This window comes from Planococcus citri, chromosome 1, assembly GCF_950023065.1.
Source record: "Planococcus citri chromosome 1, ihPlaCitr1.1, whole genome shotgun sequence".
In the NCBI taxonomy this organism is placed as follows: Eukaryota; Metazoa; Arthropoda; class Insecta; order Hemiptera; family Pseudococcidae; genus Planococcus; species Planococcus citri.
This window is the reverse complement of record NC_088677.1, coordinates 75141695-75166270: the sequence shown is the minus strand read 5'-3', so window position 1 is coordinate 75166270 and position 24576 is coordinate 75141695. Positions and strand designations below refer to the sequence as shown.

Genomic DNA, 24576 nt, shown 5'->3' with positions numbered 1-24576 from the left:
CTCCAAAACTTGGAAATGTTGCTAAAAAGCAGAAATTCTTGTCATTTTTAAAAAAGCGAAAAGTTTTGAAAATTTTGACCATGTGACTATTTTGTTAAAAGATTACTTTCTGAGAATTTTGACGATTTTTACAAAAATGGACACTTTTTGGCCACTTTGCCAAAAATTAACACTTTTTGATACTCTTTTTAAAAAAAATTTTCCCCTAGAAATTGAAACTTTTTGACAATTTCTTCGAAAATTGACTCTTGTTAACTTGGAACACATATTTGACAAAAAAAAAAAAAAAATACAAAAAATATAAAAAAATGAAAAAAAAAATACCTGAATACATAAATAAAAAGTTGAAAAAATAAAAAAAAATAAAACAAAACAATTGAAAAAATCAGAATTTCATAAAATGCAATAAGTTTGAAAAACCCAGATAACTTTTATTTGGCAGTTTTGGAACAAAAAAATAATTTTCGAAAAAATTAAGGCGAAAATGAATTTTTTTGGATGTTTGAAATGGGGTGGGGGTACAAAAAATTATGAACTCCCTCTGTATTTCCAAGAATTAGCATGCCCCAAAAAGTGAGTGACAAAAGTCCGTTTGATATCATAGATAGTCCATTCACCTTACATGCTATAACCTTATTCTATCTACAACTACGTAAGATACTCACCTCAAATTGCATTGAAATTAAATAAGGCATTGTACGTAGGTATGTACTTAGATAACATATTGACTGGTAGTATAACGATCGATGAAAACTCAATAGGTACCTACTACCTACTACCTACTTATGTAGGTAATTCTAAAAGAAAAAAATCAAAACACCGTTGTAATTGTTCCAACGTTTTAATTGCAAATTTATTTAATAATAAATGCAATACTCGGGCACAAGTACATGAAAAATGGGTTGGACTAATGAGCAATCAGTCAAATCAATAAAGTTAAAAATTTTAAAATAAAGACGTACATTATACATAGGGTAGAAGAATAAAACATCTTCTGAAATTTTTCCAACCACTAATAGGTAGGTATATGTACATATTTTGAAAACGAAATGACTACCTATCTAATTCGCGTTGAACGAGGAGAAGTTGAGAAATCAATTTAAAATGAACAATTTTATAGGTTCACGTTCAAAATTTCTGGATATTCTGGGACATTGATGACTTGATGAGTAAAGCGAGGTAAATCCATTCAAGGAATGTTGACGAAATCGACCTAACAATCTATTTTTTGTACAAAAATCTCTCGCTTACTTACTTACTTACTTACTTACTTACTACCTTGTAAAATGAACCTCGTCATATTGGAAACATCTGAGGAAGACGCTGATCTCGTAGAATTATTAGTCGACGTCGACGGTATTACAGATTTCAAAGACCAATGATCATCATTTTGATGGTTATTGACGTTAACAGCTGGACTAATACGATACTTTTTGTTCTCCGTTGTCCATGAAATTCTCAAGTACTCGGGTTTTTGTATCACTATACTACCATTTTCGGTATCCGGTTCGACGATATTGATGGATCCATGATCCTCATCTGCTGCACTTTCATCATCGTCTCTCAAGTTGACAGTTGCAGATGTGGATGTAGCTGCAGCCTGGGCTGCCTGGGAGGCGGTGGCTGTGGCAATGGTGGTCCAACTCGACGAAGACGAGAGTTGAGATGAAGCGGACGAGGAATCTGCGTCTTCAGAAACGGCAACCGAAGGTGTTACAATTATCGCATCTGAGGAGGCAGCCACAGCAGTAGAATCGTTCACAGGTTTTGACAGAGCATTGTCTTCTTCGGCAGGTACGCTGGCATTACGTCGAAGATCATTTTGAGTTTGAGCACTGTAATCGTTCATGTAATACCAAACAGATAAGTAGATAAAGTAAATGTTTAAGAAACCAGAAGGTAAGATATCAGATACGGGTACCAGAAGGTAGGTAGACTAAACAGGTGTTTGTGAAACAATTGGTATAGGTTACTCACGTATTTGCGTTTGGTAAAAATGAAGCTAGAGCCTGCTGGTATAACTGAAAGTGCAAATCTCTGGCTGCTTGCACTTCGGGTGTATATGGTACAGAGCCGCCACCAGCTACATTTTGTCGAAAATTTTCATTGCTGTTTGAAAGCTCGTTTAGCGGATATGTGTTGCTAGTCACGTGAAATCCAGCTCCTGTATCCCAATATTGCCTCTATAAGAAGTATCAACGAATAAAACAATGCCCAAAAACTGTTGGAAAGGTTATCCAAGATTTTGAAATCCCCCCTCCCCCAAATTTTGGCTCTAATTTGGGGTCTGAGCTGAAAACAATAATTGCAAAAATGGAATCAGCGGTGAAAATGACTATGAAAGTGAAAATTTCTTTTTTTCAAGTCCAAAGTTTGATTTTTGTTGCTCTAGAACCCATTTTAAACAAATATGAGGTTGAAAGTACAACATAGTACTTGGACATACGAACCTTGATGACCTGTCCATAAGGATCCAAGTAGCTATACGTCCCATGCACCGTTCCATCAGCGTTACGTTGCTCGATACGCATCTGATCAGGAGCATTAAACCCAAACACAACTTGACCATTAGTATCCTGCGAATGAAACTGCCGGACTTCCACATCAGGTAGAGTTTGAGGTGCTGTCGTGGCTGTGCTCGGATCATCTACAGATTTCAAGGCGGCCACTGCTATTGGCACCGGAGGTGGAGTCTGTTTCGCTTTCCATGAGAAACTATGCGAAAACAAAGAATTGGATGGGACGATTTTCGTGTAAGGTACTCGTATGATGAATGGGACGTTTCTCTTGGTCGTTTGCACGCCGATCGAGCCCGACTGCGCTAGGGGCATTCTTCTGTGTCGAAAATTCGTCAATCTGTCGTAGCTGAAGACGACTGGAAACGATAGAAGCTGTCAAAAAAAAAAAATAAAAAAAAATAGTTCACATTAGAAAATTCACCAAGAAATACCAACCAAACCAACGAAGCGAGAGCTTAAAGTACCTACATCTGCAGGAGAGATAGGGGTTCTAAAAATTCTAAGGAATATAATATGGGTGTTCTGGGACAGGTGTCAACCCCTTCGACTGATAATACACCAACCCAAACTATACAGATGTAAGTTGGTTTGCCGACCCTAAAAATTGAAGGGGCAAACTTACGTGTCATGTATTGTAATTCCTCAACTATAATAAATAGCTTCAATCTGATTTAGCCATTTTGTAGAACTCCTCAAGGAATATGAAACTGGTTATTTTAAATTTTTGCCTATCTTCAAAATTGAAGGAGCTGTGATCACTTCAAATTTTCAATGTGCTCTAGCGCCTTCAATTTTAGATCTAGGCAAAATGTAGTTATGTTCTTTTTTGAAGAACAATGAATGTTCTTCAACTTACGCTGCATCAATTGTTGCCCTAAACTCAAAATTGAAGGCGCCAGAGCATTTCGAAAATTTTGAGCGATCGTAGCTCCTTCAATTTTGAAGATAGACCAACAAAAGATATAGGTAACTCAAGTTGTAGAACTTTGAATGTTCTTCAAAAAAGAACATGACTACATTTTGCCTAGATCTAAAATTGAAGGTGCTAGAGCACATTGAAAATTTGAAGCGATCACAGCTCCCTCAATTTTGAAGATAGGCAAAAATTTAAAACAACATTTTTTACACTCCTTGAAGGGTTCTACAACATGGTGAAATCAGATTGAAGCTATCTATAATAATGGTTGAGGAATAGCACTACCTCAAAGAATTGACAAAAAAAAAATGGCCTGTAATTTTGCCCCTTCAATTTTTAGGGTCGGCAAACCAACTTACATATGCGTGGTTTGGGTTGGTGTATTACCAGTCGAAGGGATTGACACTTCTCCCGGAACACCCGGTATAGTAGAAACATTAATTATGCAACTTCGAAGACCCGGTAGATAGACAAGTTGCCTATCTTTGAAATTTAAGGGGCAACCATCTTTGAAAAAAAAAATCGAGAAAAATGTATTTTTGGCCATGGGAACGGGCAGTACTTTGGAAAATGAACAAATCTTGTCTTTATGAATTTTGGCCTAACTTTAAAATTGAAGGAGCCAAAAATATTTTAAATGAAAAAATTTAGAAAAAGAATTTTTTTGACCAATTTCATTTAAAATATTTTTAGCCCTTTCAATTTCAAAGTTAGGCAAAAATTCATAGTGACTAAATTTTGAAAATTCCTTTATTTTCTAAAGTACTAACCATTCCCATGGTCAAAAATACGTTTTCTCAATTTTTTTCCTTCAAAATATTTTTAGCTCCTTCAATTTTAAAGTTAGGCAAAAATTCATAATGACTAAATTTTGAAAATTTGTTTATTTCCTAAAGTACTACCCATTCCTATTGCAAAAATACGTTTTTCTCAATTTTTTTTCAAAGCTCGTTTGCCCCTTAAATTTTGAAGATAGGCAACTTGTCTGTCTAATGCCTCACCAGACGGCAGACACCCTCTAGGTATATTTCCTTTGATGAGCCCTAACAGTTGATGAAATGATGAAGGAACAAGTGAAACTGTAAAAAATGGATCTGTTGAAGATGATGTTTTCAATTTCTCAGAGCAGGCAGAACTTTAAAAATTCAAATGCATTCCAAGGTTGCCAGTTAAAACTAAAAGAGAAAAATCCGTTAAAAACCTAAAAATTTCAAAATACATCGCCAGGGTTTTTAAACGAAAAAAAAGCTTTCCAAAATTTTTTTCAAATCCGAATTTTTTTAGATGTTTAAATGAAATAGGTATGCACAAAAAAGTATGAAAACGAAATTTTTTCTTCTTTTTTTTCATTTTTAAAGTACCTATTTGGCTATTTTAAGCTGAAAACCTGAAATTTCCCCATTTTTTCGTATTTTGGGAAAATTTGAGTAAAATTTGGGTTTTATTTTCTTGTTTGTTTTTTTTTTAAACTTGAAATTTTTGTATACAAATGTTGATTTTTTTATACTTACCTACTTCTATTTGAAACCCTGATGTATTGTACCTATACTAGTTTCAATTCGGTTATCTTTCTTTCTTGTCCATTTCACTCGAAAATACTTTCCAAGGGGGGGGGGGATTCTCTGATTTCAATTTTTATTTGAAAAAGCAGTCAACACTTAAGTGAATACCAAAAGATCAGTTCTGTTAACCAGGTATAGCTTTAAAATGAAAATACATTGCTTTATTTCATCAACTACCTATTGTAACGATTCTCATCATATGCCTTTCTATATTATCTATACTCGTATCTTGCTCTTTGTTTTGCTATCAATGTAGAATAATGAACGTTGAAAAGTTCCAGGTTCAAAATGATTTATCTGTTGGCCTTTGAACGCCCTCTCATGACAATAGGTAGGTAATCCACTGGACTATTCGACATTCTTACATTTGGTCTCAGTCTGATTGCTCTTTTCTTAATGATATGATCTATTTTCGTCTGAAAAGTTCTCATTTTTTACGTAGGTACCTACATACCCAGCTCGAGTAGTTCGTTTTGACTTTAATCGTTCGTTCTTTAAAAAGTGATATTTCTTGTGACTATAAAAAAAGGTTAACGAAATGGATGGACGTCTTATAATGCTCGGATACGCGCTTTTTATTTACGTATCTCAATATTTGTGTCACTTGTCGTGTCTTTGCTGCAACCCGTTTGAAAGATACGACGAAGACGACGAGTAACTTGTAAATTTCACAATGGTGATTCAGTTCGATGAAACGCGTTTGGTGGAGATAACTCAAGGAATCAATGAAATGGAAGTGAAAATCTCGCAATTGGAAAATCATCACGATAGAGCATCGGTTCAACATCTTTTCGATCAGTTTACTTCCAAAATAACTTGCTGGCTGATTACGATCGCGGAAATCCAGATAAAATTTCAGCACAGTATTGAAAGCAGTATGAACGTGATAGAAGGCGTCCAAAGTAGACTGGACACGTTTCGAAAAAAACTGAAAACAGTTTTCCAGCCGAAAGAAGCAGCCGAACCTGACGTACAAGTGAATAATAATTTCTTCGTGGTACAACCTTTCGTTACAGTAGGTGCAGATTTGGAACCGAAGATGAAAAAACAGAGGCATTTGATTCGACTGATCGAAGCATTAGAGCCGGATGGTGATCTGAGTGCGAACGAAGCGGAATTACGGTTTAGACATCTCACAGGAGTTTACGAACAATTTATCTCGAATCAGAACGAAATCGTGGCTAATTCGAAGCATGCTTTCCTCGATAATCAAATAGAGCTATCGGCAGGAATTCAAAGTAAAGTTATCGCTCTTCAAATTAAGTTCAAAGAATATTTCTCGTCGGTTGAAAAGCTACCTGTGGCGGAATCCAGTCAGAATGAAAATTAATGATTGACCTATAGTATACCTAGGTACTCGTATAAGAGGCCAAAATTATTTTTAATGAAAATTACGAACTTCTTGAATAGGTTTCTATAACTTAGTTTATAAGTTGACGAAAATTTTAGAAGATAAGAGAGATGTTCTACTTAGTCAGGAAATCTCTCAAGGTGTTCGCCATCGATATGAAAGGGACAGCGATTTTTGGAAAGAGAATAGTCTGAACCCATGCAAATAAAATTTCAGGTGCTTGAAGTGATTGCCCGAATTTCACCATTTTCGGTCGTTCTAGGCTCCAGAATGAGCGAAAATGGTGAAATTTGGTTCGAGAGAGTTGATGTAGTTTTAGGTCATTTACCTACTACTTTTTTCAAATAAATAAATCGCTGGAAATTTTCAAAAATTATTTAAAAATTGATAAATTAAAATTATGGAGCAAAAATTTTGGTTTTATAGAGGGTTCAGGTTATACTTTTTCTAAAAATTTTGGCTCCTTTCAAATCAGTGGCGACCAACTTTGAAAGGTTTCCTAATTAGATATTTTAGGATATTATAGGTACAATAATATATACCTACCTACTATAATTTTGTGATAATTTTAGACATACACAATACATACTTATACGTAGGTATGTAAATATTAGTTTATTTTTATAGCAAAAAAATCACTCCGGCAGTATTTATGTATCTTACGTATGTACATATTATTCTCCACTTTTTCAATGCTGTATTTTGGTGATAAAAACGTTGAGATTGAGATGACTATTAATATTCATCGAGGGTTATATTACTAGAATTTAAGGAATTTAATTTAACCTGTGGTGTGTATGGTGGTATTCTCAACACCAGCGCGAAACGGCGATTACCGTTTATGAAAAATACTTCACATTCTTTCGGGTAGTTGGATTTTTTAATAAATTTTGCTTTTTTCCGTTTGCTAAAACTTGATATTGACGCGGAGACATTAAATTTCATTTCACTTTCTGGCTGTGTGTACTTATTTATTGAACGAAATTTCGAGAGCGAATAAATTTTTATTTTAGTAAAATGACGAGAAAATTATTGGAGAGATATCGATATCTCAATTACCTAAGTATTATGATATCTAATAATTAACCTGAAGCACAGTGCATTTCACTACAACTAAATACATATATTTCTCAAATTATATTTAGTTGTAGTGAAACATCATCTGATACCTACTTAACAAATTGACATCAAAACGTTACACATTTTCCCAGGCATTTAATCAAAAATTTTGAAAACTGAAGGGATATCAAAAAAGTATCATTTCTCCAAATCCTTGGATGATTCTACGAATATGGTTCTGAGGAACATTTTATTCAAAATCCATTTTTAGATACTCAAAACTCGTATACCTGCTTACTCGACCATTTTCGAAAAAAAAGAAACGCATTTGGTATCCAGAAAAGCTTGACACAGTAAACAAAAAGCAGCCAAATAGGTGACAGAAGATGAAAAAAAAAACATTCCAATGAAAGGAAACCACCCCCCCCCCAAAAACAAAAGGAACATGTGGTGTTTAGTTTTAGAAAAATGTCGACTATTTTGCAACTTTTTGATGAAAAAGGGAGGCTTTTCTTCCATTTTTAGAAAAGAAGTGAAAATGTTTGCAATTTCTGGCAAGTAGACAAATTTTTGGCAAAAAACCGAGGCTTTGAGAATTTCAGCGAAAGGAAAGGTTTTTGGCAATTTTCAACAAAATGGTGAGACTTGGAAATTTTTTGCAAAAAATGAGATATTTATTTTTTAATTTGTTAAAAAACACAATTTTTCGTCATTTTTGAAGAAAAGAGAATTTTTGTCAATTTTTAGCACACATGAGTTGCTAGCGGTTTCTGGCAAAAAAAAAAACGAGACTTCTGGATAGTTCTTAAAGCATCACTGGAAATTTTAGCAAAAATCAAGAGCAAAAGGAAAGGATTTTGTGGAATTTTTGTGAAAGAATTTCACTTTGATGCGAGTTTCTGTCAATTTTTTGCAAAAAGCAAGACTTCGACTTGTCAAAAACGCAAATCTTGAACAAATTTTGGAAAAATTTGAGACCCTTTAGAATTTTTTACAAAAAATTAGCCGTTTTGCTAAAACGCAAAAATTTTTGTAAATTTTTGAAAAAGACAGAATTTTGTCAATTTTTGGCAAAACCCAAGACTTTGAAAATTTTAGCAGAGCGCAGATCATGGACTTTTTTGGATTTTTCAAGAACTTTTGGAAAAGAGTAAGACTTTTTGGAATTTTTAGCAAGAAGACGACAATTTTTAGCTATTTTGATAAAAATAAAACTTTTGTTGTCATTTTTAAAAAAGCTAGATTTTTTAACGAGAAACTAGACTTTTGGGCAATTTTTCTAAAAAAGAGAGATCTTAAGGAATGTCTGAAAAAAGTGAAATTTGAGTTTTTAACAATTCTCTGAAAAAAGTAAAACTTTGATAACTTTAGCAAAAAAGAGGACTTTTTACATCAATTATTGAAAAAAATATCACTTTTTCGCAGTTCTTGTCAAAAAAGCAAGAATTTCGGATAAAGTTCAAAAAAAGTGGTACTTTTAGAAATTTTCAGCAAAAACTCGACAATCCCGAGCCATTTTTCTAAAACGCAGAAATTTTGTGTGCATTTTTGAAAACGCGAGGATTTTTAACATTTTTGGCAAAAAGCGAGACTTTGGCAATTTTAGCAAAAAATAGGACTTTTGGAAAAAATTGCTCGATTAGTCGCAAATTTCTGCGAAAAAAAACTATAATTTTCAGACATTTTGCCATGAAGCAAAAAGAGTGAGAATTTTTGATAATTTTAGCAAAAAGAATGTTTTTTTGGAAATTTCCGGCTAGAGATAGATTTCTAGACATTTTTTTTTCAAAAGGGACTTTTAGAAATTTTTGGAGGGGTAAATTTTTTTGGCCACTTGAAAAGTAAAAAATTTTCTAAGAGCAAGAAATTATGAACATTTTTTGGAAGAAGGAAGACTATGAAGATTTCAGCAGAAGATTATTTGACAAATAAAATTACAAAATTACACTTGGAAGATGAGAATTTTTGGAATTACATGTTTACCAAAAACTGACAATTTGTACCTACCATTTTTTTAAAAACAAAAAACCAGTCTTTTCGGCAATTTTGATAGAAGGCAAGATTTTTTTCTGTTTTTGGCGAAAAGCGAGATTTGGACAGCTTGAGGAAAAGGCAGGGCTTTGTAAGCTTGCCACTCAAAAGTCAAAATATAGCCAGTTGGAAAAGAATACCCTCCTCATGCATATATTTTGTACCCCCCTTCCTTATAAAAATGGGCCAGGTCATTAATACTGAGACACCAACTCTCATCAACTCATTGCAATTCCAATTTCATTAGAAAGAAATTAACCTCAATTTAAAACTTATTAATTTTTCAATTAAGAATTAAGAGGTTAAAAATTAGTCATTTCCCTCATTTTGCAACAATATCCGCGAGTTTTATTCGTAGTTACAACAACGTTCTATCATAATTTCATAAAAACCCCCTATTTACGTAACAACTCGAAAAACTTGCATTTGCAAATTGAAGCATTTACCTACCTCTAACAGTCAACAAGGTAGGCACGTAGGTATCTTTTACGGGGGGGGGGGGGAGGGGGTGTTATATAAGGAAAACTCGACAACGTTTCGTCATTTATATTTCTCACAACGTCGAAAATGCATCTCGTCGGTTTCTTTTTACTCGTAATTTTACTCTACGAATCCTCGTATTGCGTGATGAGTCATTTACCCAAAGGAGTTTATTTCACTTCTTTGGATTCGTCGGGCAATATATCGATGTATTGGTCGTTAGATTATAATCAAAAATACGTGCGTTTTGAAATCCATTTACCCCTACGTAAGTGGGACTGGTTCGCGATTGGATTCTCTGATTATGGAGAACCGTATCCGGCTGATTTATGTATTTTGTGGAGTGATCGTAAATGGAATACTCAGTTCCAAGTGAGTTCTTTAATTTTACAAATTAGGTACTTATCAAAGTTTCGGGCAGTTTTGAAAACGAAAAAAATTACCTACCTACTTCATTGTTTTTATAAATTATTAGGATTTTTGGACAGACGAAATAGGTGATATACATTTAGACGAGAAACAAAATTGCGAAGATTTCGACATCGATTTCCACGAACATTTTACCAAGTTCACATTTTCTCGGAAATTCGATACGTGTGATGAATTCGATTACGTTATCGAGGCGAGTACCTATACAACATCAATTATTATGGTTCACCATCATCAAAAAATGCAATCGTTATACCTATTTCTTTAAAAAATGTATATTATTTTAGGATGGAACAACTCATATAGTATGGATGAAAGGAAACGGTTTACTCGCCAATTTAGAAGGTCTAAATGTTGACCACGCTTCTAAATACGGAATGCAGAGAACTCAATTATTAAAAAACCCCGAACTACAAAAAATCAAATTCCCCCAAGACACCAGAACGGTTGAATTTCGAGCTAATAATGTTCAAGTGCCCGGCGATGATACTACATATTGGTGTTATGTTCAAAAAATTCCCGAATTTTTATCAAAAATTCATCATGTTATTCAAGTAGGTATAGTTTCATTTATTTTGAGTCCGAATAACTAAAGGAAGTGAATTTGTTTTCCTCTCTTCTCGTATCTATAGTTTGAAGCTGTAATTCAAAGTGGAAATGAGGGATTAGTTCATCACATGGAAGTATTTCATTGCGAGGCAGCGTATGATAAAGATATATCCTCGTATAATGGACCATGTACTCACCCTGATAGACCAAAAGATACTGAAATTTGTAAGAAAGTCATGGCAGCTTGGGCTATGGGTGCTACCCCATTTTTATATCCCAAGGTAAGAAAAATTTACCTACATGCTAATTATTTTCTCAATTCTTATCATCGAGTTTTTGTGATCGAAAGTTGAAATTTATTTGCTGTAATTTTTATTTTTTTGGCAGGAAGCTGGTTTACCCATTGGAGGCAAACGTTTCAACCCTTACGTGATGTTAGAGGTGCACTACAATAATCCTGAAATGAGATCAGGTATGTTTACTTATCGATTCTTATTACATATTTCGAATTTTAATGACGATTTTGTTCATAATCTCTTTAATAAAGGACGAGAAATATTATTCGTGGATGAAAACTGGTCGATAATTTTTTCCATACCTATCATACGAGAAAGAAAATGATGCAAATGTCTCAAAGCAGTATTATTGAAAGATTTTTAGGTTGCTTTGGTTTTGAACTTTTAAATGAGTATGTGAAATTTTTGTGGAAACCCCATGGCAATAAATTGAGTATAGGGATGGGAGGTTCAGGATTACAAGGTGTCTATAAGAATTTTAAGGTGAAAAGGCAGGACTTCAACAAGACTTTTAGCAGGACATTTTTCAAACTGAGTGATTTTTTCAAAAAAAAAAAAAAAAGTGACTTTAGTTATCAAAAAAGCTTGAAAAAGCAACCAAAAAAGTAACAAAACGTGAGCTAAACATTTTATGCACAAAAAACTCGATCGAGACTTCCAAAAACTGTTGCAAAAAACAGGACTTCTTGAAAACTATTGACAGAAAAAATAAACTTGATTGTAATTTTTGTGAAAAAAGTTGAATTTTTTGGTAAAACAGTGAGACTTTGTGATTTCTGTTCTTAGCAAAAAATGGAGGATTTTTGATAATTTTCGACAAAAATCAGGTCCAACTATTTGAACGAACGGCAAGACTTTTTTTGACAATTTCTGGCAAAACAGCGAGATTTTGGCAACTTCGGGGAAAAAAGTGAAACTTTTTGATTATTGGCAGAAAAAAAAGCACTTGCAGCAAATTTTTGTCAAAAAAGTAATTTTTTTCGATATTTCGACCAAAAAAGAGACTTATTTGCAACTTTTGTGAAAAAAGTGAAAGCTCTAGGTAATCTTAGATGAAAAGCAACATTTTGACAATTAAGCAAAAAAAACTTTTCTCGAGAAAAAATGATCATTTCATTCTTTTTTATGAAAAAATGCACGATTTTAACAACAACAAAAAACAAGACTTTTAACTAATTTTGGGGAAAAGTTGAGACCGTTTGACAATTTTTAGCGCAATAATAATGTGAGGCATTACCTATAGCCCAGGCAAATTGCAGAAAAAAATGGGCGAACCCAAACATAATTGCAAACAAAGGTTTTTTTGGTGAATATTGTCTAGGGCGGTGTGCTGAACAACATACTAAAAGTCCCCGCCCCTACCCCACGAGCTAAACCCCCCCCAGTGGATCAAAGCCCCCCAAAATCAGTTTTTCATCAAGAACTCCTGAAATATTGAATTTTGAGTAAAATGAGCCCAGTGATCATTTCATCTCCTCCCCAATACCTATCAAATGAGCTATCGACCAACTCCCTAGCCTCAAGGGGGTGGCGCTACGACCCCTCAAAGTGATATGATTTGGGACTTGTAACCTGTTCTAATTAACAAAATGAAGTCAAACTTGGGGAATGGGATTCTTTTGAGAGCTAGAGTTGACCTCTGGAGTGGGGAGAGTGAAAGTTGAAAATTACAGAAAGGTCATTTTTTTGGAGGTCCATAACATGACCCCAAATGGATGAAAAGGGTCCAAAATCATACCATCGGACAGTACCCTATCTGTGATCAAAATATCCAAATTTTAGCTTCCTAGGTCATCCCCACTCCTTTTAAGATGGAAAAAACCAAAAATAGGGGCAAAATAAGGGGATTTTTAGCTTAATTCCGCTTTAAATGGGGTGGGGATGACCTAGGAAGCTGAAATTTGGATATGTTAATCACAGATAGGGTACTGTCCGATGGTATGATTTTGGACCCTTTTCATCCATTTGGGGTCATGTTATGGCCCTCCAAAAAAATGACTTTCTGTAATTTTCAACTTTCACCCTCCCCACCCCAGAGGTCAACTCTAGTTCTCAAAAGAATCCCATTCACCAAGTTTGACTTCATTTTATGAATTAGAACAGGTTACAAGTCCCAAATCATAAAATGTAAAATTATTGAAATCAGATCACTTTGAGGGGTCGTAGCGCCACCCCCTTGAGGCTAGGGAGTTGGTCGATAGCTCATTTGATAGGTATTGGGGAGGAGATGAAATGATCACTGGGCTCATTTTACTCAAAATTCAATATTTCAGGAGTTCTTGATGAAAAACTGATTTTGGGGGGCTTTGATCCACTGTGGGGGGTTAGCTCGTGGGGTAGGGGCGGGGACTTTTAGTATGTTGTTCAGCACACCACCCTAGACAATATTCACCAAAAAAACCTTTGTTTGTAATTATGTTTGGGTCAAAATTGCATATTGACTGCGCTATTATAGGAAATTTTTTAGTGAAAAAAATAAAATTTTCAGCAATTTTCAGACATTAAGCAAGTGTACAAAAATTTTAATAAAAAGCAGGTCTTTTATGCAATTAACGTCAAAGTTGAAACTTTTTCAAAATATTGATCGAAGAAGCTCAATTCTTTAGTGAAAAGAAAAACGACATTTTTTTTGGTCAGTTTTTGCCAAAATGTGGGACTTTGAAAACTTGAGAAAAAAATAGGGATTTTGGCAATTCTTGGGAAAAAATCGAAACTTCTGGGCAATTGTTTTGGAATTTTTTTTGCAAAATCTGAAAAAATTTGAGGCAATTTTTTGCAAAAAAACAAAAAAAAAACACATCAGGGCAATTTTGACTACATATAAAAGCGAATCTTTTTGCTATTTTTGGTCGAAACTTATCACTTCGTCAGTTTAAGCAGAAAGCAGGACTTTTTATTGTTTTTTTTTTTACAAAAAAAGTGAAGCTCATTGAAAATTTTTCGTAAAATATAAAAATTATTAGAAATTGTTGAAAAGCAGTTTTTTTATTTAGAAAATTACATACTAGGTAATCGCAAAGAATGATACTTTTTTGCAATTTCAGCCAAAAGCAAGATAGGAAGTTTTATCAAAAGAAACTTTTGGCAATTTATGGTTGAAAAGCGAGACTTTTGTGCAATTTCAACAAAAAATGAAAAGACATTTTGGAATGATTATTTGCAAAAATAGCAATAACTTTTAGCAATTTTTCAAATCATTGTGATGAAATTAGAAATGGGTCCTTCTATATGATCAAAATGTTGGGGGTTGGGTGGGTTAATTGAGTTTTGGAGTGGATGGGAAGGGTTGGTGGATGCATTTGAGATGAATTTGTTTGTTATGAGAGTTCTTCTGAAATCTGGGGGTAATTCTGCTGCTTCACAATATAGGCTATCTATTGGAGAGGAATAGAGGGCTCCTAAACAGATCCTTAGGGCTGAATTTTGAATTGTTTTTAGGATATTTGAAGTTTTATTTGAGATATTTGCAAAACATGGGCTTCCATACTCAATTTTACTGCGAATTAGAGATTTATACAAGTGAAGTAGGAGTTTGCGAGATGGTTTATACTTGGTGTTTTTGATTATTTTCAACAGATTTAGGCGTTTCATGATATCTGATTTTACTTTTAGAAAATGAGGAGTCCAATTTAGTTTTCTATCAAAAGTTAAGCCTAGAAATTTAGTTGTGGTTTTGAATTCTAAAGAGTGTCCTTTGAAGTTGAGGATGAGATCTGGAGGAATCTTATTTTTTTTGGTGAAAAGTATACAGTGGGTTTTTGACTCAGAGAAGGTTAGACCATTTGAATCTGCCCATGATTCAATTTTTTCAAGGGTTTCTTGGATTACTTGAAGAGCTAGTTGAATATTATTTGAACGAAAGGAAATGTTTATATCATCAGCAAAGATTCTCAGAGAAATGGGTCTAGAAACAACATTGGAAATGTCATCAATCAAAAGTATAAATAAGACTGTGCTAAGAACTGAACCTTGGGGGACTCCATTTTCAATTTCAAAAAACTCTGAGTATGTATTGTCAACTCTCACTCTAAAAGTACGGTTTGTTAAGAAATTCTGAATAAAGTAAGCCAAATGTCCTCTAATTCCAATGGACGCCAGGCTTTATCAAATGCCTTTTCAAGATCAAAAAAGACTGAAAGAACACTTTCTTTATTCTGGAAGGCCGAACTAATTTCTTTTTGGAGACTAAAGAGGTGGATTATACCCCCCTTGGCTTCTAAAACCTCCTCAAGTCAACCTACAGCTTATTAACTACCCAAAAAATAGCCACTCTCCATTAGTAATAAAACAGAACTATCTTGAACTTTTATCAGAATACAAAAAATTCAATCTTTGCTTTACAGATGGATCTAAAATACCAACACTTCACACAGGATATGCATACTCTATAAATGATAGAATTTCAAATTTTAAAATCCATAACTGTTCTTCAATCTACACTGCCGAACTCACAGCTATTTTCCACTGTCTCTGTGACATACTCACTTATGAATCAGAAAATAAGTCCTTCTTAATTCAAAGTGATTCCCTCAGCTCACTAACTGCTATCCAAAATCTTTTTTCCGATCACCTTCTAATTCAAAATATTCATAAAACTCTATTTGACTTACAAAATTCAAACTTCTTCATACAGTTTATGTATGTACCCAGCCACGTTGGAATCTTAGGAAATGAAATTGTAGATATTAATGCAAAATCTGCCACCATCCTTTCTTCCCTTATATTTATCACAGCTGACGACCTCAAATCTATCTTCACCCAAAGCACACTTAAGAAATGGCAAAACTTTTGGTCCCTCCAAACCACAAACAAAAAAAATTAGTCCATCCTTGGAAAAACCTCTCCCACTTACAGACTTGAAGAAATCATTATAACCAGACTGAGAATTGGCCACACAAAAATCACACATAATCACCTCTATGAAAAGGCCCCAAAACCCACATGTCAATTCTGCCTCTCAGAACTTATATCTGTCCAACACTTACTATTTCAATGTCCCTCCTTACATCAGCACAGACTGTCCCTACAAATAGATGAAAGATCCCTATTCATACCAGACGACCCTTCCGAAATTAAAAAATTCTTAGACCTAATTAAAAAACTTGACCTTACCAACTCGATCTAAATCTCATACGACGGGTGTAATAATCAAGTAATTACAAACACCCCAAAAAAAAAAAAAAAAATCAAATCAAACGAAATTATGTATACCTTTTCGCAAATTTTGTCCAAAAAGGGAGGCTTTCTCCCAATTTTTGGGTAAAAAGCGAAACTACATAAATAAGGTAATTTTTGGAATTTACAGAATAATGACGAGTAATTTTCATTCTGGGATCATTTTTTTTTGTTTTGTTTTTTTTTTTGTCAAATACATAGGTATAAGTAAGTGTTGCAGTCTTCAAATTTGCGAATTTTGTTTGAAATAAAAACATTCATAAATACGAGTAATAAGTGGACTTGTTTTTCATTTTCCAGACTTTGTGGATAGCTCAGGAGTCCGACTATATGTAACACCAACGTTACGAAAATACAACGCTGGAGTGATGGAATTGGGCCTAGAATACACAGATAAGATGGCGATTCCACCCAAACAGGAATCCTTTTCTCTATCCGGTTATTGTATATCAGAATGTACTGCTGTGGTGAGTGTATTATTAGCAAATTTTAAAGTTTTTCAAAAAGCTCCGGCTCTCTAACTAAATGATTAAAACTTAAAAGCTAACAACTGTTAGCGTGTTTGTTCTCTGCACCTAGTCCATACTTTCTTTCATAGATAGCTCTGATATTACCTTTCGTATAGTTATAGGATGCTGCAAATCGAGTTCAATATTCAAAAATCTGTATTCTTGATAGCTAGTATTTTTCAATGGCTCATTTTTATAAAATTACGGATAGGTACCTAAGTACCTATTTTCCCTCTTTTTCTAGAGAAAATTTTGATTTTATTCGATGAGTATACTAATTGAATTTATACATTTGGAAATATTTCGCAGAGCTTGCCACCTCAAGGAATTACCATATTTGGATCTCAATTACATACTCATTTGACAGGAGTACAAGTGCTAACACGACATATTCGTGATGGAAGAGAGCTGCCGGAATTGAACCGAGATAATCATTATAGTACTCATTTTCAAGAAATCAGGCTTCTTAAAAGGCCTGTGAATATTTTACCAGTAAGTCATTATAAGCTGAGCAAATCGCGCAGTACCTATATTAATATCAATAATCAAAACAAAAGCTTTGACAAACAGCAGTTGGGCTCTCAAGCAAAATGAAAAAAATCAAGGTATCTACAAAAGGAAAATAAGAATTACGACAATTATAAAGATTCCATTATATTTTTTTTGACAATAACTTTGTGATAATAACTTTTTTCGAGGCAAAGAATTGAAAAAATAAAAAATAAATAGAATCAAAACTCTTGAAGATAAAAGCACAGCAAGGATACGCCCCCATTAATGCAATATTTCTCCATTCGAAACAATAGCTTGAAGTAAAATCCAATTTTTTTTATAGGTACCTACTTACCATTTATTCCTGCTTCTAGCCTAAGAAGGTTATTTACAAGTTCTTATTTTTTTCAGGGAGATGCTTTGATCACAACCTGCAGATATAATACCGAACAAAGAGAAAACATTACTCTCGGAGGGTTTGCCATTAAAGACGAAATGTGCGTGAATTACGTCCACTACTATCCGAAAATCGAGTTGGAAGTTTGCAAAAGTTCCATTAGTTACCAAACCTTATTTACTTACTTCCGTTACATGAATGAGTAAGTATAAAATGATACCATCAGACAGCTGTCTACTAAAATCCAGAAGGCTAAATTCGTGCTATTTTGTACTCTCAAAATATGTATGTCACCTTTTTTGTGCTTTCGTGACTTTTTCGATCCGGTTTCAGTTACCTACATACTTGGTTGTTTTATATTCAATTTTTTTTTTTTTTTTTGTAAATTAATTTACAGATGGGAAAATCAAAACACCAGTTCGCAATACGGTATTAGTACGAATTATGGAAATATCAATTGGAATAAAGATAGAGTTGGCGATTTACAAAGTTTGTTCGACGATATGACATTATCGATGCAATGCAACGCCAGTACAGGTTTAAGATTTCCTGGTGACTGGGAAAATGTACCTTTAACTCACGTACATTACCCTCTTCCTCCACCAATTCGAAGTTGCAAACAAGATGAATTGATTGTGTAGCAATATGATACCTACTCACATGGACCATACCAAGTTACCTATCGTTTAACCATTGAGAAATAAATGTAAATGTAACTTACATAAGAAAAAATTACATATCCATTAAGCAACTTAGACATGATACTTAGGTACCTACCCCTCATCATACTCTAAGGTAAGAATTAAATACAAAGGAAAATATCCACCTTGGTTGCAGATGCAGGTAGACAGATAATAATGGTTCGTTATGTTTTTAAGCAATAAATTTGTACCAACTAAACACTGATTTTTTTGTTAAAACATGGAGACTCATTTTTAAAGAAAAGTTCAGAGTCAGAATGGTCCAAAAATTGCATCAATTTGAAAAAAAATTTAATTTAAGTAAAATTATTGAAGATTTTCTCAATTTTTTCCAAAATATTTTGTTGATTTCAAAGCCTCAATCAGCTGAAAAAATTTTCGATCGGTTTTCTCAATTTTTTTTATAAGACCTGCAAAGGAAAAATTTATTTAATGCTTCAAAATGGATATTTTTAATCCATTTTTTTAAACATTTTCGACATCTCAAAAGGAATAACTTTTACGTCACAAGAAAATTGGAATAAATAAAATAAGAGTAAAAAAACGTCAGGGTTTTCAATTTTTAATCAAACTCATTTTTGGGTTTCAATTTCAGAAAAAAAAGACAAAAATTAGGATTTTTTGAAAATTTGAGAGGAGTAGGATTGCCCTCACCACTTAGGTGGTCATTCGCGTAATTTCCCCTTACGAGAGGCTTCTGTATATCGTTGCCTTAGTTGCAAAGTAGAGTATGTCCATCTGTTCACTTGATACCTAGTGTAAAAGTGCTTTCAATCTGGAGCGCCATCTATTGGGTTTTAGTGGTACATTTTGGGTAGATATGTTGAGGACATGTCCCGCCAGCATACCTACCCAATGGGTACCACTAAAACCCAATAGATGGCGCTCCAGATTGAAAGCACTTTTACACTAGGTATCAAGTGAACAGATGGACATACACTACTTTGCAACTAAGGCAACGATATGTTTCTATAATACAGTCTGCGCTTTATTCCATGTACTGTAAGTAGGGTAACGTGATAAATTCTGTTAAACTTATACGTGCGCTCATAGGATCCCTAAATAACTGGAAGGATCCCCCTAACTATTGTATGACAATACGATCAGATCATTTGTTCCCGCCTAATGATCTATTCTTTTGATGAATATTTTCTAAGCAAAAAGTTGCTTTGGCGAGCCACGAACTTTACTTGGTCTCGTAACTCTGCGGTAACTTGTTCCTCGTCAAAACAATGATGTGTTAACTATATCGACACAATGAATATGTGAGAACAAATGGGGTTCTCCCCTGCTTGTCCTTTTTATGTTTTACCCACCTTCAGCGTGGTAATTAGTGTTTCTCTGAACGTTTTAATTGATTATTATTAAATACGGTTCTTTTGAATACACCTTGATTTTCCGGACATCGAAAGTATTTCTCGTCTATACATCGAGCTTATAGACGTTCCTACCTACGCATAATAGTTTTGGTCAGTGCATCGTAAGAGGTAGGAAAAATGCATAGTGTCCAAGTAAGTCTAAGGTAAATAATTATAGTTAGATCATAATTAATTGAGATGGATAAAATGAGTAATTATACACCTAGTATTAGTGGCTGTATAGGAGATACTTATTTTATCTCAGACCAAAGACATAATTTCACCATGTTTTAGTTAGAGTAGGATAGCAAAAATAGCACGTAATCATTTCAGCTAACACTCAAGTGGTTACGTGTAGATTAAACTTTACTCGATACAAGTGTGCACTCGTATTGAATTACATAATAATAGTTTTAATTACCCTTTTATTATTTTGTATAGAACTCGTTCGGTAAGTATATCATTCAATAAACATATCAATTAGCATGAATATATGTTTTTATTTGGTGAAGAACTGGACAATGTGCTTATAGTGAGTAGGTTATTGCCGAAGTCTCCAATTTGAGCTAGTTGGGGACAATGAGTAAATATTCACTGCCTAGGAGCCAACTTCAGGGATAGATCATGCTGATATCTACTATCTCATCGGATAATACCTAATCTCACTATAACAAATTGTTCACAATTTATGAAATTTTCATGTTTCTAAGTATTTGAAAAAATGTCTGCTCAGAAAAAAAATAAACTTTTTTGCAAGGAAAAAAATTGTAAAGATTTTGAAAATTATTCAAAAATTTCATTTTGGAATTTGAAGGAGAAAGTGAGATATGATTTCCTCATTTCAATATGAAAATTGCGAAATCATACCAAAGAAAGAAATCTAATTCCAATAAAGAAATGTTTCAGAATAAATATTTGGAAAAATTCAGCTCTGAATAAATAATAAAATTCTGTGCAAGGAAAAAAATTGTGAAGATTTTGAAAATTTGTATTTGAAATTTCATTTTGGAATTTGAAGAAGAAATTGAGATGTTATGAGTTTCTCATCAAATTCCAAAAAGAAATTATTATAAAAATAATACCATAGATGGAAAATTCAAACTGATAACTTATTCCCATACAAGACCACAAGTCTTCTGAAATGAAAATTTTAATTGCAGTTAAAAAATACTGATATTGAATAGAAACAGCATTATGTTTTTATACTTCAACTAAATTTCCTAAAGTTTCAAAATGAATTTCGATCAAAATCGAAAACGCCGGCGTTATTTCACCTTATTATTACATTTATAATGTGTTCCAATTTTGTTGAGATGTGAAAATTTATCTTTCTGAGCTGTCAAAGTTCTTGGAAAAAAAGTTTAAATTTTGTGTTTTGGATCATTGAATATTTCCTTTGTGAGTCTCATAAAAACTGAGATGAACAATAGACAAATTTTCAGCTGATGAAATTTTTACAGCAAATTTCAATCAACTGGAATTTTTTTTTCATCTGCATCTGTAAAATTGGTTGCAGAAATCAACATATGTACTTTTTTGGAGAAAATTGAGGAAAGTACTCAATTTCCAAAATTTTTCCAAACGTCACATCACAATCTTATAGTTATAGACCCAACTTCTCCCATGAAAATTCTTGAAATTCATCGATTGAACTTCACCCAGGGGCATTAAGTATATTTAATTTAATTACAAGGTAGGTACTAAATTAAGAAAGGAAATCAATTACAATCGAGTTTATTGATGTCTAACGTGGCGATTAAGACAATGCAAATGTTACTACTTACTATTGCTTCTTCCGAAAAATAAAAATGAAAAAAAAAGAATTTTATTTTACAAAATTCAGGGGAGCAGGGACGAAGCGAAGGGGGCTAGGGAGCAGCCTGTCTCCCCCCCTCCAGTGTTCCGCGAAAGTTGAGAAAAGTTGGGAAGTTGTGAGAAATACAAGAAAGTTGGGAAAATACAAAAATTCCGACAGTAAGTATTTTAGTTTTGGAGTTTTCAAATATTAAAATTTTCTACAATCATCAAAGTTAAAAACTTTCCCAACTTTTGAAGCCAAACCAGTTTCTAAATCTATGATTTTCCCAACTAAAGTTCACATTTTTTTCAAAAATTGTTGCCCGTGCAAACTTTTAACATAAACATTACAACTGTTTTGCTTCTTGAAATTATAAATTTTGAAAATCTTTTACCCGAGCGAAGAAACTATTGAAAAATTTCTTAAAAACTTGAGATCAGAAAAACCGAATTTTTTCATTAAATTTGATATTGTTCTACTTTTTGAATAATACAATTTTTCCAAAGCTTTTTACCTCGATTCGCATTCGCTCGGCCCAATTTGATTCTCTTCTACTAAGTTACAATTTCAAGAAACGTATGATTGAATTTGAAAAATATTGAGACCAGAAAAACTAGATTCTTTTATTAAAATTGATGTTCTACTTTTCCATTTCAAGTCACATATTTTCCAAAACTTTTGCCATCGCTTCACTCGGGTCAATTTAGTTCTTTTTTTCACTCTAAGAATTTCACAAAACCACTGATAAAATTAAAAGAAAGTTGAGATCAGAAAAACCGAATTCTTACATTAAAATTGATGTTGTTCTACTTTGAGAACTATAAACTTTTCAAAGCTTTCGGCCTCGCTTCGCTCGGCCCAAATTGATTCTCGTCTACAAAGTTATACTTATAATATTTTTAAAAATCTAATGATTGAATTTGAAAAATGTTGAGATTAGAAAAACCAAATTCTTTCATTAAAATTGATGTTGTTCTACTTTTCAAATCATAAATTTTCCAAAACTTTTGCCCTCGCTTCACTCGGGTCATTCAAAATGCTGCTTTAAAAAATTTTAAGAATATGAAAATTAAACAGAAAAATTCCAGAAATACTCATAATAGGTATTCAAAGCTTATAAAAAATGCAAATTTTTCATTTCTTTCGGAAGAGATGAAACACTAGCTTTTCAACATTTTTTAAAACCAGAGTGTTCAGCACGTTAAAATTTTGATTATAGTCGACAAAGTTACAATTTTTTGGCTACAAAATGTCGTGATACAATCCCTCACTACTTGTAACTTGAATACCCTCTTTTTTCATCCAACTTGGGAATTTTCAGTCGAATAAGTTGCGAATCTTAGGATCTTTGCCCCCCCCCCAACAAAACCACTTCGCTACGTCGCTGTAGGGGAGACTTTCACCTTAAGTTGGAAGTCCCTCAGAAAAAATCTTAGCGCCAGAGGTCTCCCCAGAGGAATGATATGAGTGCTTAAAGAGAACACTTTGTTGAAATAATCTTCGTCTTTTCGCTATAGCCCCTACTCACAATGATTTGGGAAAAAAGACCCCATTCGAAAAGATGATATTCGAAATTCTGCATCGACCCCCCCCCCCATTGCCATCAAAATCAAAGACCACTTTTGAGGTTCTACAGGGTGGTTAAAAATTTGCAATAGTCAATTTGAGGGTAAATTCGTATTTTGAAAATTTTCGTTTCGCAAATATTTCGCATTATATTATGGTAAAATATCGGAAGATATCGTTTCTGAAATTGACTAGAAATATTTTTGTGCTCAGTGGTGCCAAATTTTTGGTCATTACCTGATATTGAACCATTATTGGAATATCAACGGAATTTTCAACGTTTCTGGGGTTCTCAAAGTTCGATTTTTTTCAAGTCATAATATATATCCAATATCCATTGTTCTCAAAACTAAAAGATTTGAGCACTCCATTTTCCTTCAAAATTCACTTTGAGACCTGTGTTTTTCGCCAATCGTCATCTCTCATACAGGTCTATGGTCTACCCACTAAAAAAAATGTTAAAAAAAATTGTCGACTCCAGAGTTCAAAAAACTTATCAATTGGACACGGAATGACCCATTAGCAGAAAGTGAAGCATTTTCCACCGCAAAAAAATGAAACACTAAATCAACTCACCAAAGTAATCGGGTAAAGTATCATCGTCTTTGAATTTCCACACACTACCAAATTCCGACTCAGATGTATCCGGACACTTTTGACTATAAAATACGAGGATGAACGTCTAGATACGGATCGCGATTCACTCGAAATCAAATTCAAATCGAAAATGTCGATGATGCGAAACAATCGCAGACGAAGATGCAGATGCGATGACCGGTGTCAGTCTCTTGTCTCGGTGGTTGTTGGTTGACGTAACACGCGGGTAATAAGCCGTGTGAACTAGCTGGTTACGGCAAATTAGATGACTTCGATTATCGCCCCGCAGTCCAAACACAATCCTTTGTTCTAGGTCAAAGAGCTGCGAGAATAATATCGTGTTCGCGTTCGCCCATTGTCAACTTGAATAGGCGATAGCCGATGGCCGATTGGTGATAGAAGATATCGCCGAATACGAAAATACCGATACCGAGCCGGTAAAGATGAGCCAGAGCCATGAACACGTTCATTATAAATCAACACGCGCTTTGTTATCTAATAAGTAATAATATTACAGTAGTACATACCAGATCTAAATAGAAGACGGCTTTGTAAAAGTCATCGAAAAACCAACAATCGTCACAACTGCCTTCTCATAGTCATAGAGTTCTCTTACCACTGTATCATTCTTTTCGTCAACATCACATAGACATCAAAATCCGTATAATTTTTTCGAAGAATTTATAACCAAGAATACCATTTTTCATTATACGATAGAACAAATACACGAATGAAATTAAAGAAAAGCTACGGTCAGTCTACATAGGTAGGTATGTACTCGTATTATCCGG

At 33.7% G+C, this 24576-nt stretch overlaps 2 protein-coding genes across 2 annotated transcripts; one reads left to right on the top strand and one right to left on the bottom strand.

Moving 5' to 3' along the window:
* Positions 1-828: 828 nt before the first annotated feature.
* LOC135832732 (uncharacterized) lies at positions 829-23971 on the bottom strand. Its single transcript, XM_065346174.1, has 4 exons — positions 23765-23971; positions 2451-2891; positions 1978-2183; positions 829-1835 (listed from the first exon to the last, which is right to left on the bottom strand). Exons 1-4 carry the CDS (start codon positions 23786-23788, stop codon positions 1268-1270), a joined length of 1239 nt encoding a protein of 412 aa, XP_065202246.1. The 5' UTR covers positions 23789-23971; the 3' UTR covers positions 829-1267.
* Positions 9975-18665, top strand: LOC135832725 (dopamine beta-hydroxylase-like). Its single transcript, XM_065346167.1, has 9 exons — positions 9975-10290; positions 10394-10540; positions 10635-10901; positions 10980-11177; positions 11284-11368; positions 16668-16834; positions 17186-17368; positions 17780-17967; positions 18163-18665. The coding sequence occupies exons 1-9, from the start codon at positions 10006-10008 to the stop codon at positions 18404-18406; spliced, it is 1764 nt and encodes a 587-aa protein (XP_065202239.1). The 5' UTR covers positions 9975-10005; the 3' UTR covers positions 18407-18665.
* Positions 23972-24576: the final 605 nt, after the last annotated feature.

Coding starts and splice junctions, on each gene's coding strand:
- LOC135832725 (XM_065346167.1), top strand. CDS start 10,006: ATGCATCTCGTCGGTTTCTTTTTACTCGTAATTTTACTCTACGAATCC. Junction 10,541..10,634: donor AATTCGATTACGTTATCGAG/GCGAGTACCTAT, acceptor ATATTATTTTAG/GATGGAACAACTCATATAGT. Junction 10,902..10,979: donor AAATTCATCATGTTATTCAA/GTAGGTATAGTT, acceptor TCGTATCTATAG/TTTGAAGCTGTAATTCAAAG.
- LOC135832732 (XM_065346174.1), bottom strand. CDS start 23,788: ATGATACTTTACCCGATTACTTTG. Junction 2,892..23,764: donor TACTTTACCCGATTACTTTG/GTGAGTTGATTT, acceptor TTTTTTTGACAG/CTTCTATCGTTTCCAGTCGT. Junction 2,184..2,450: donor CTTATGGACAGGTCATCAAG/GTTCGTATGTCC, acceptor TACTTCTTATAG/AGGCAATATTGGGATACAGG.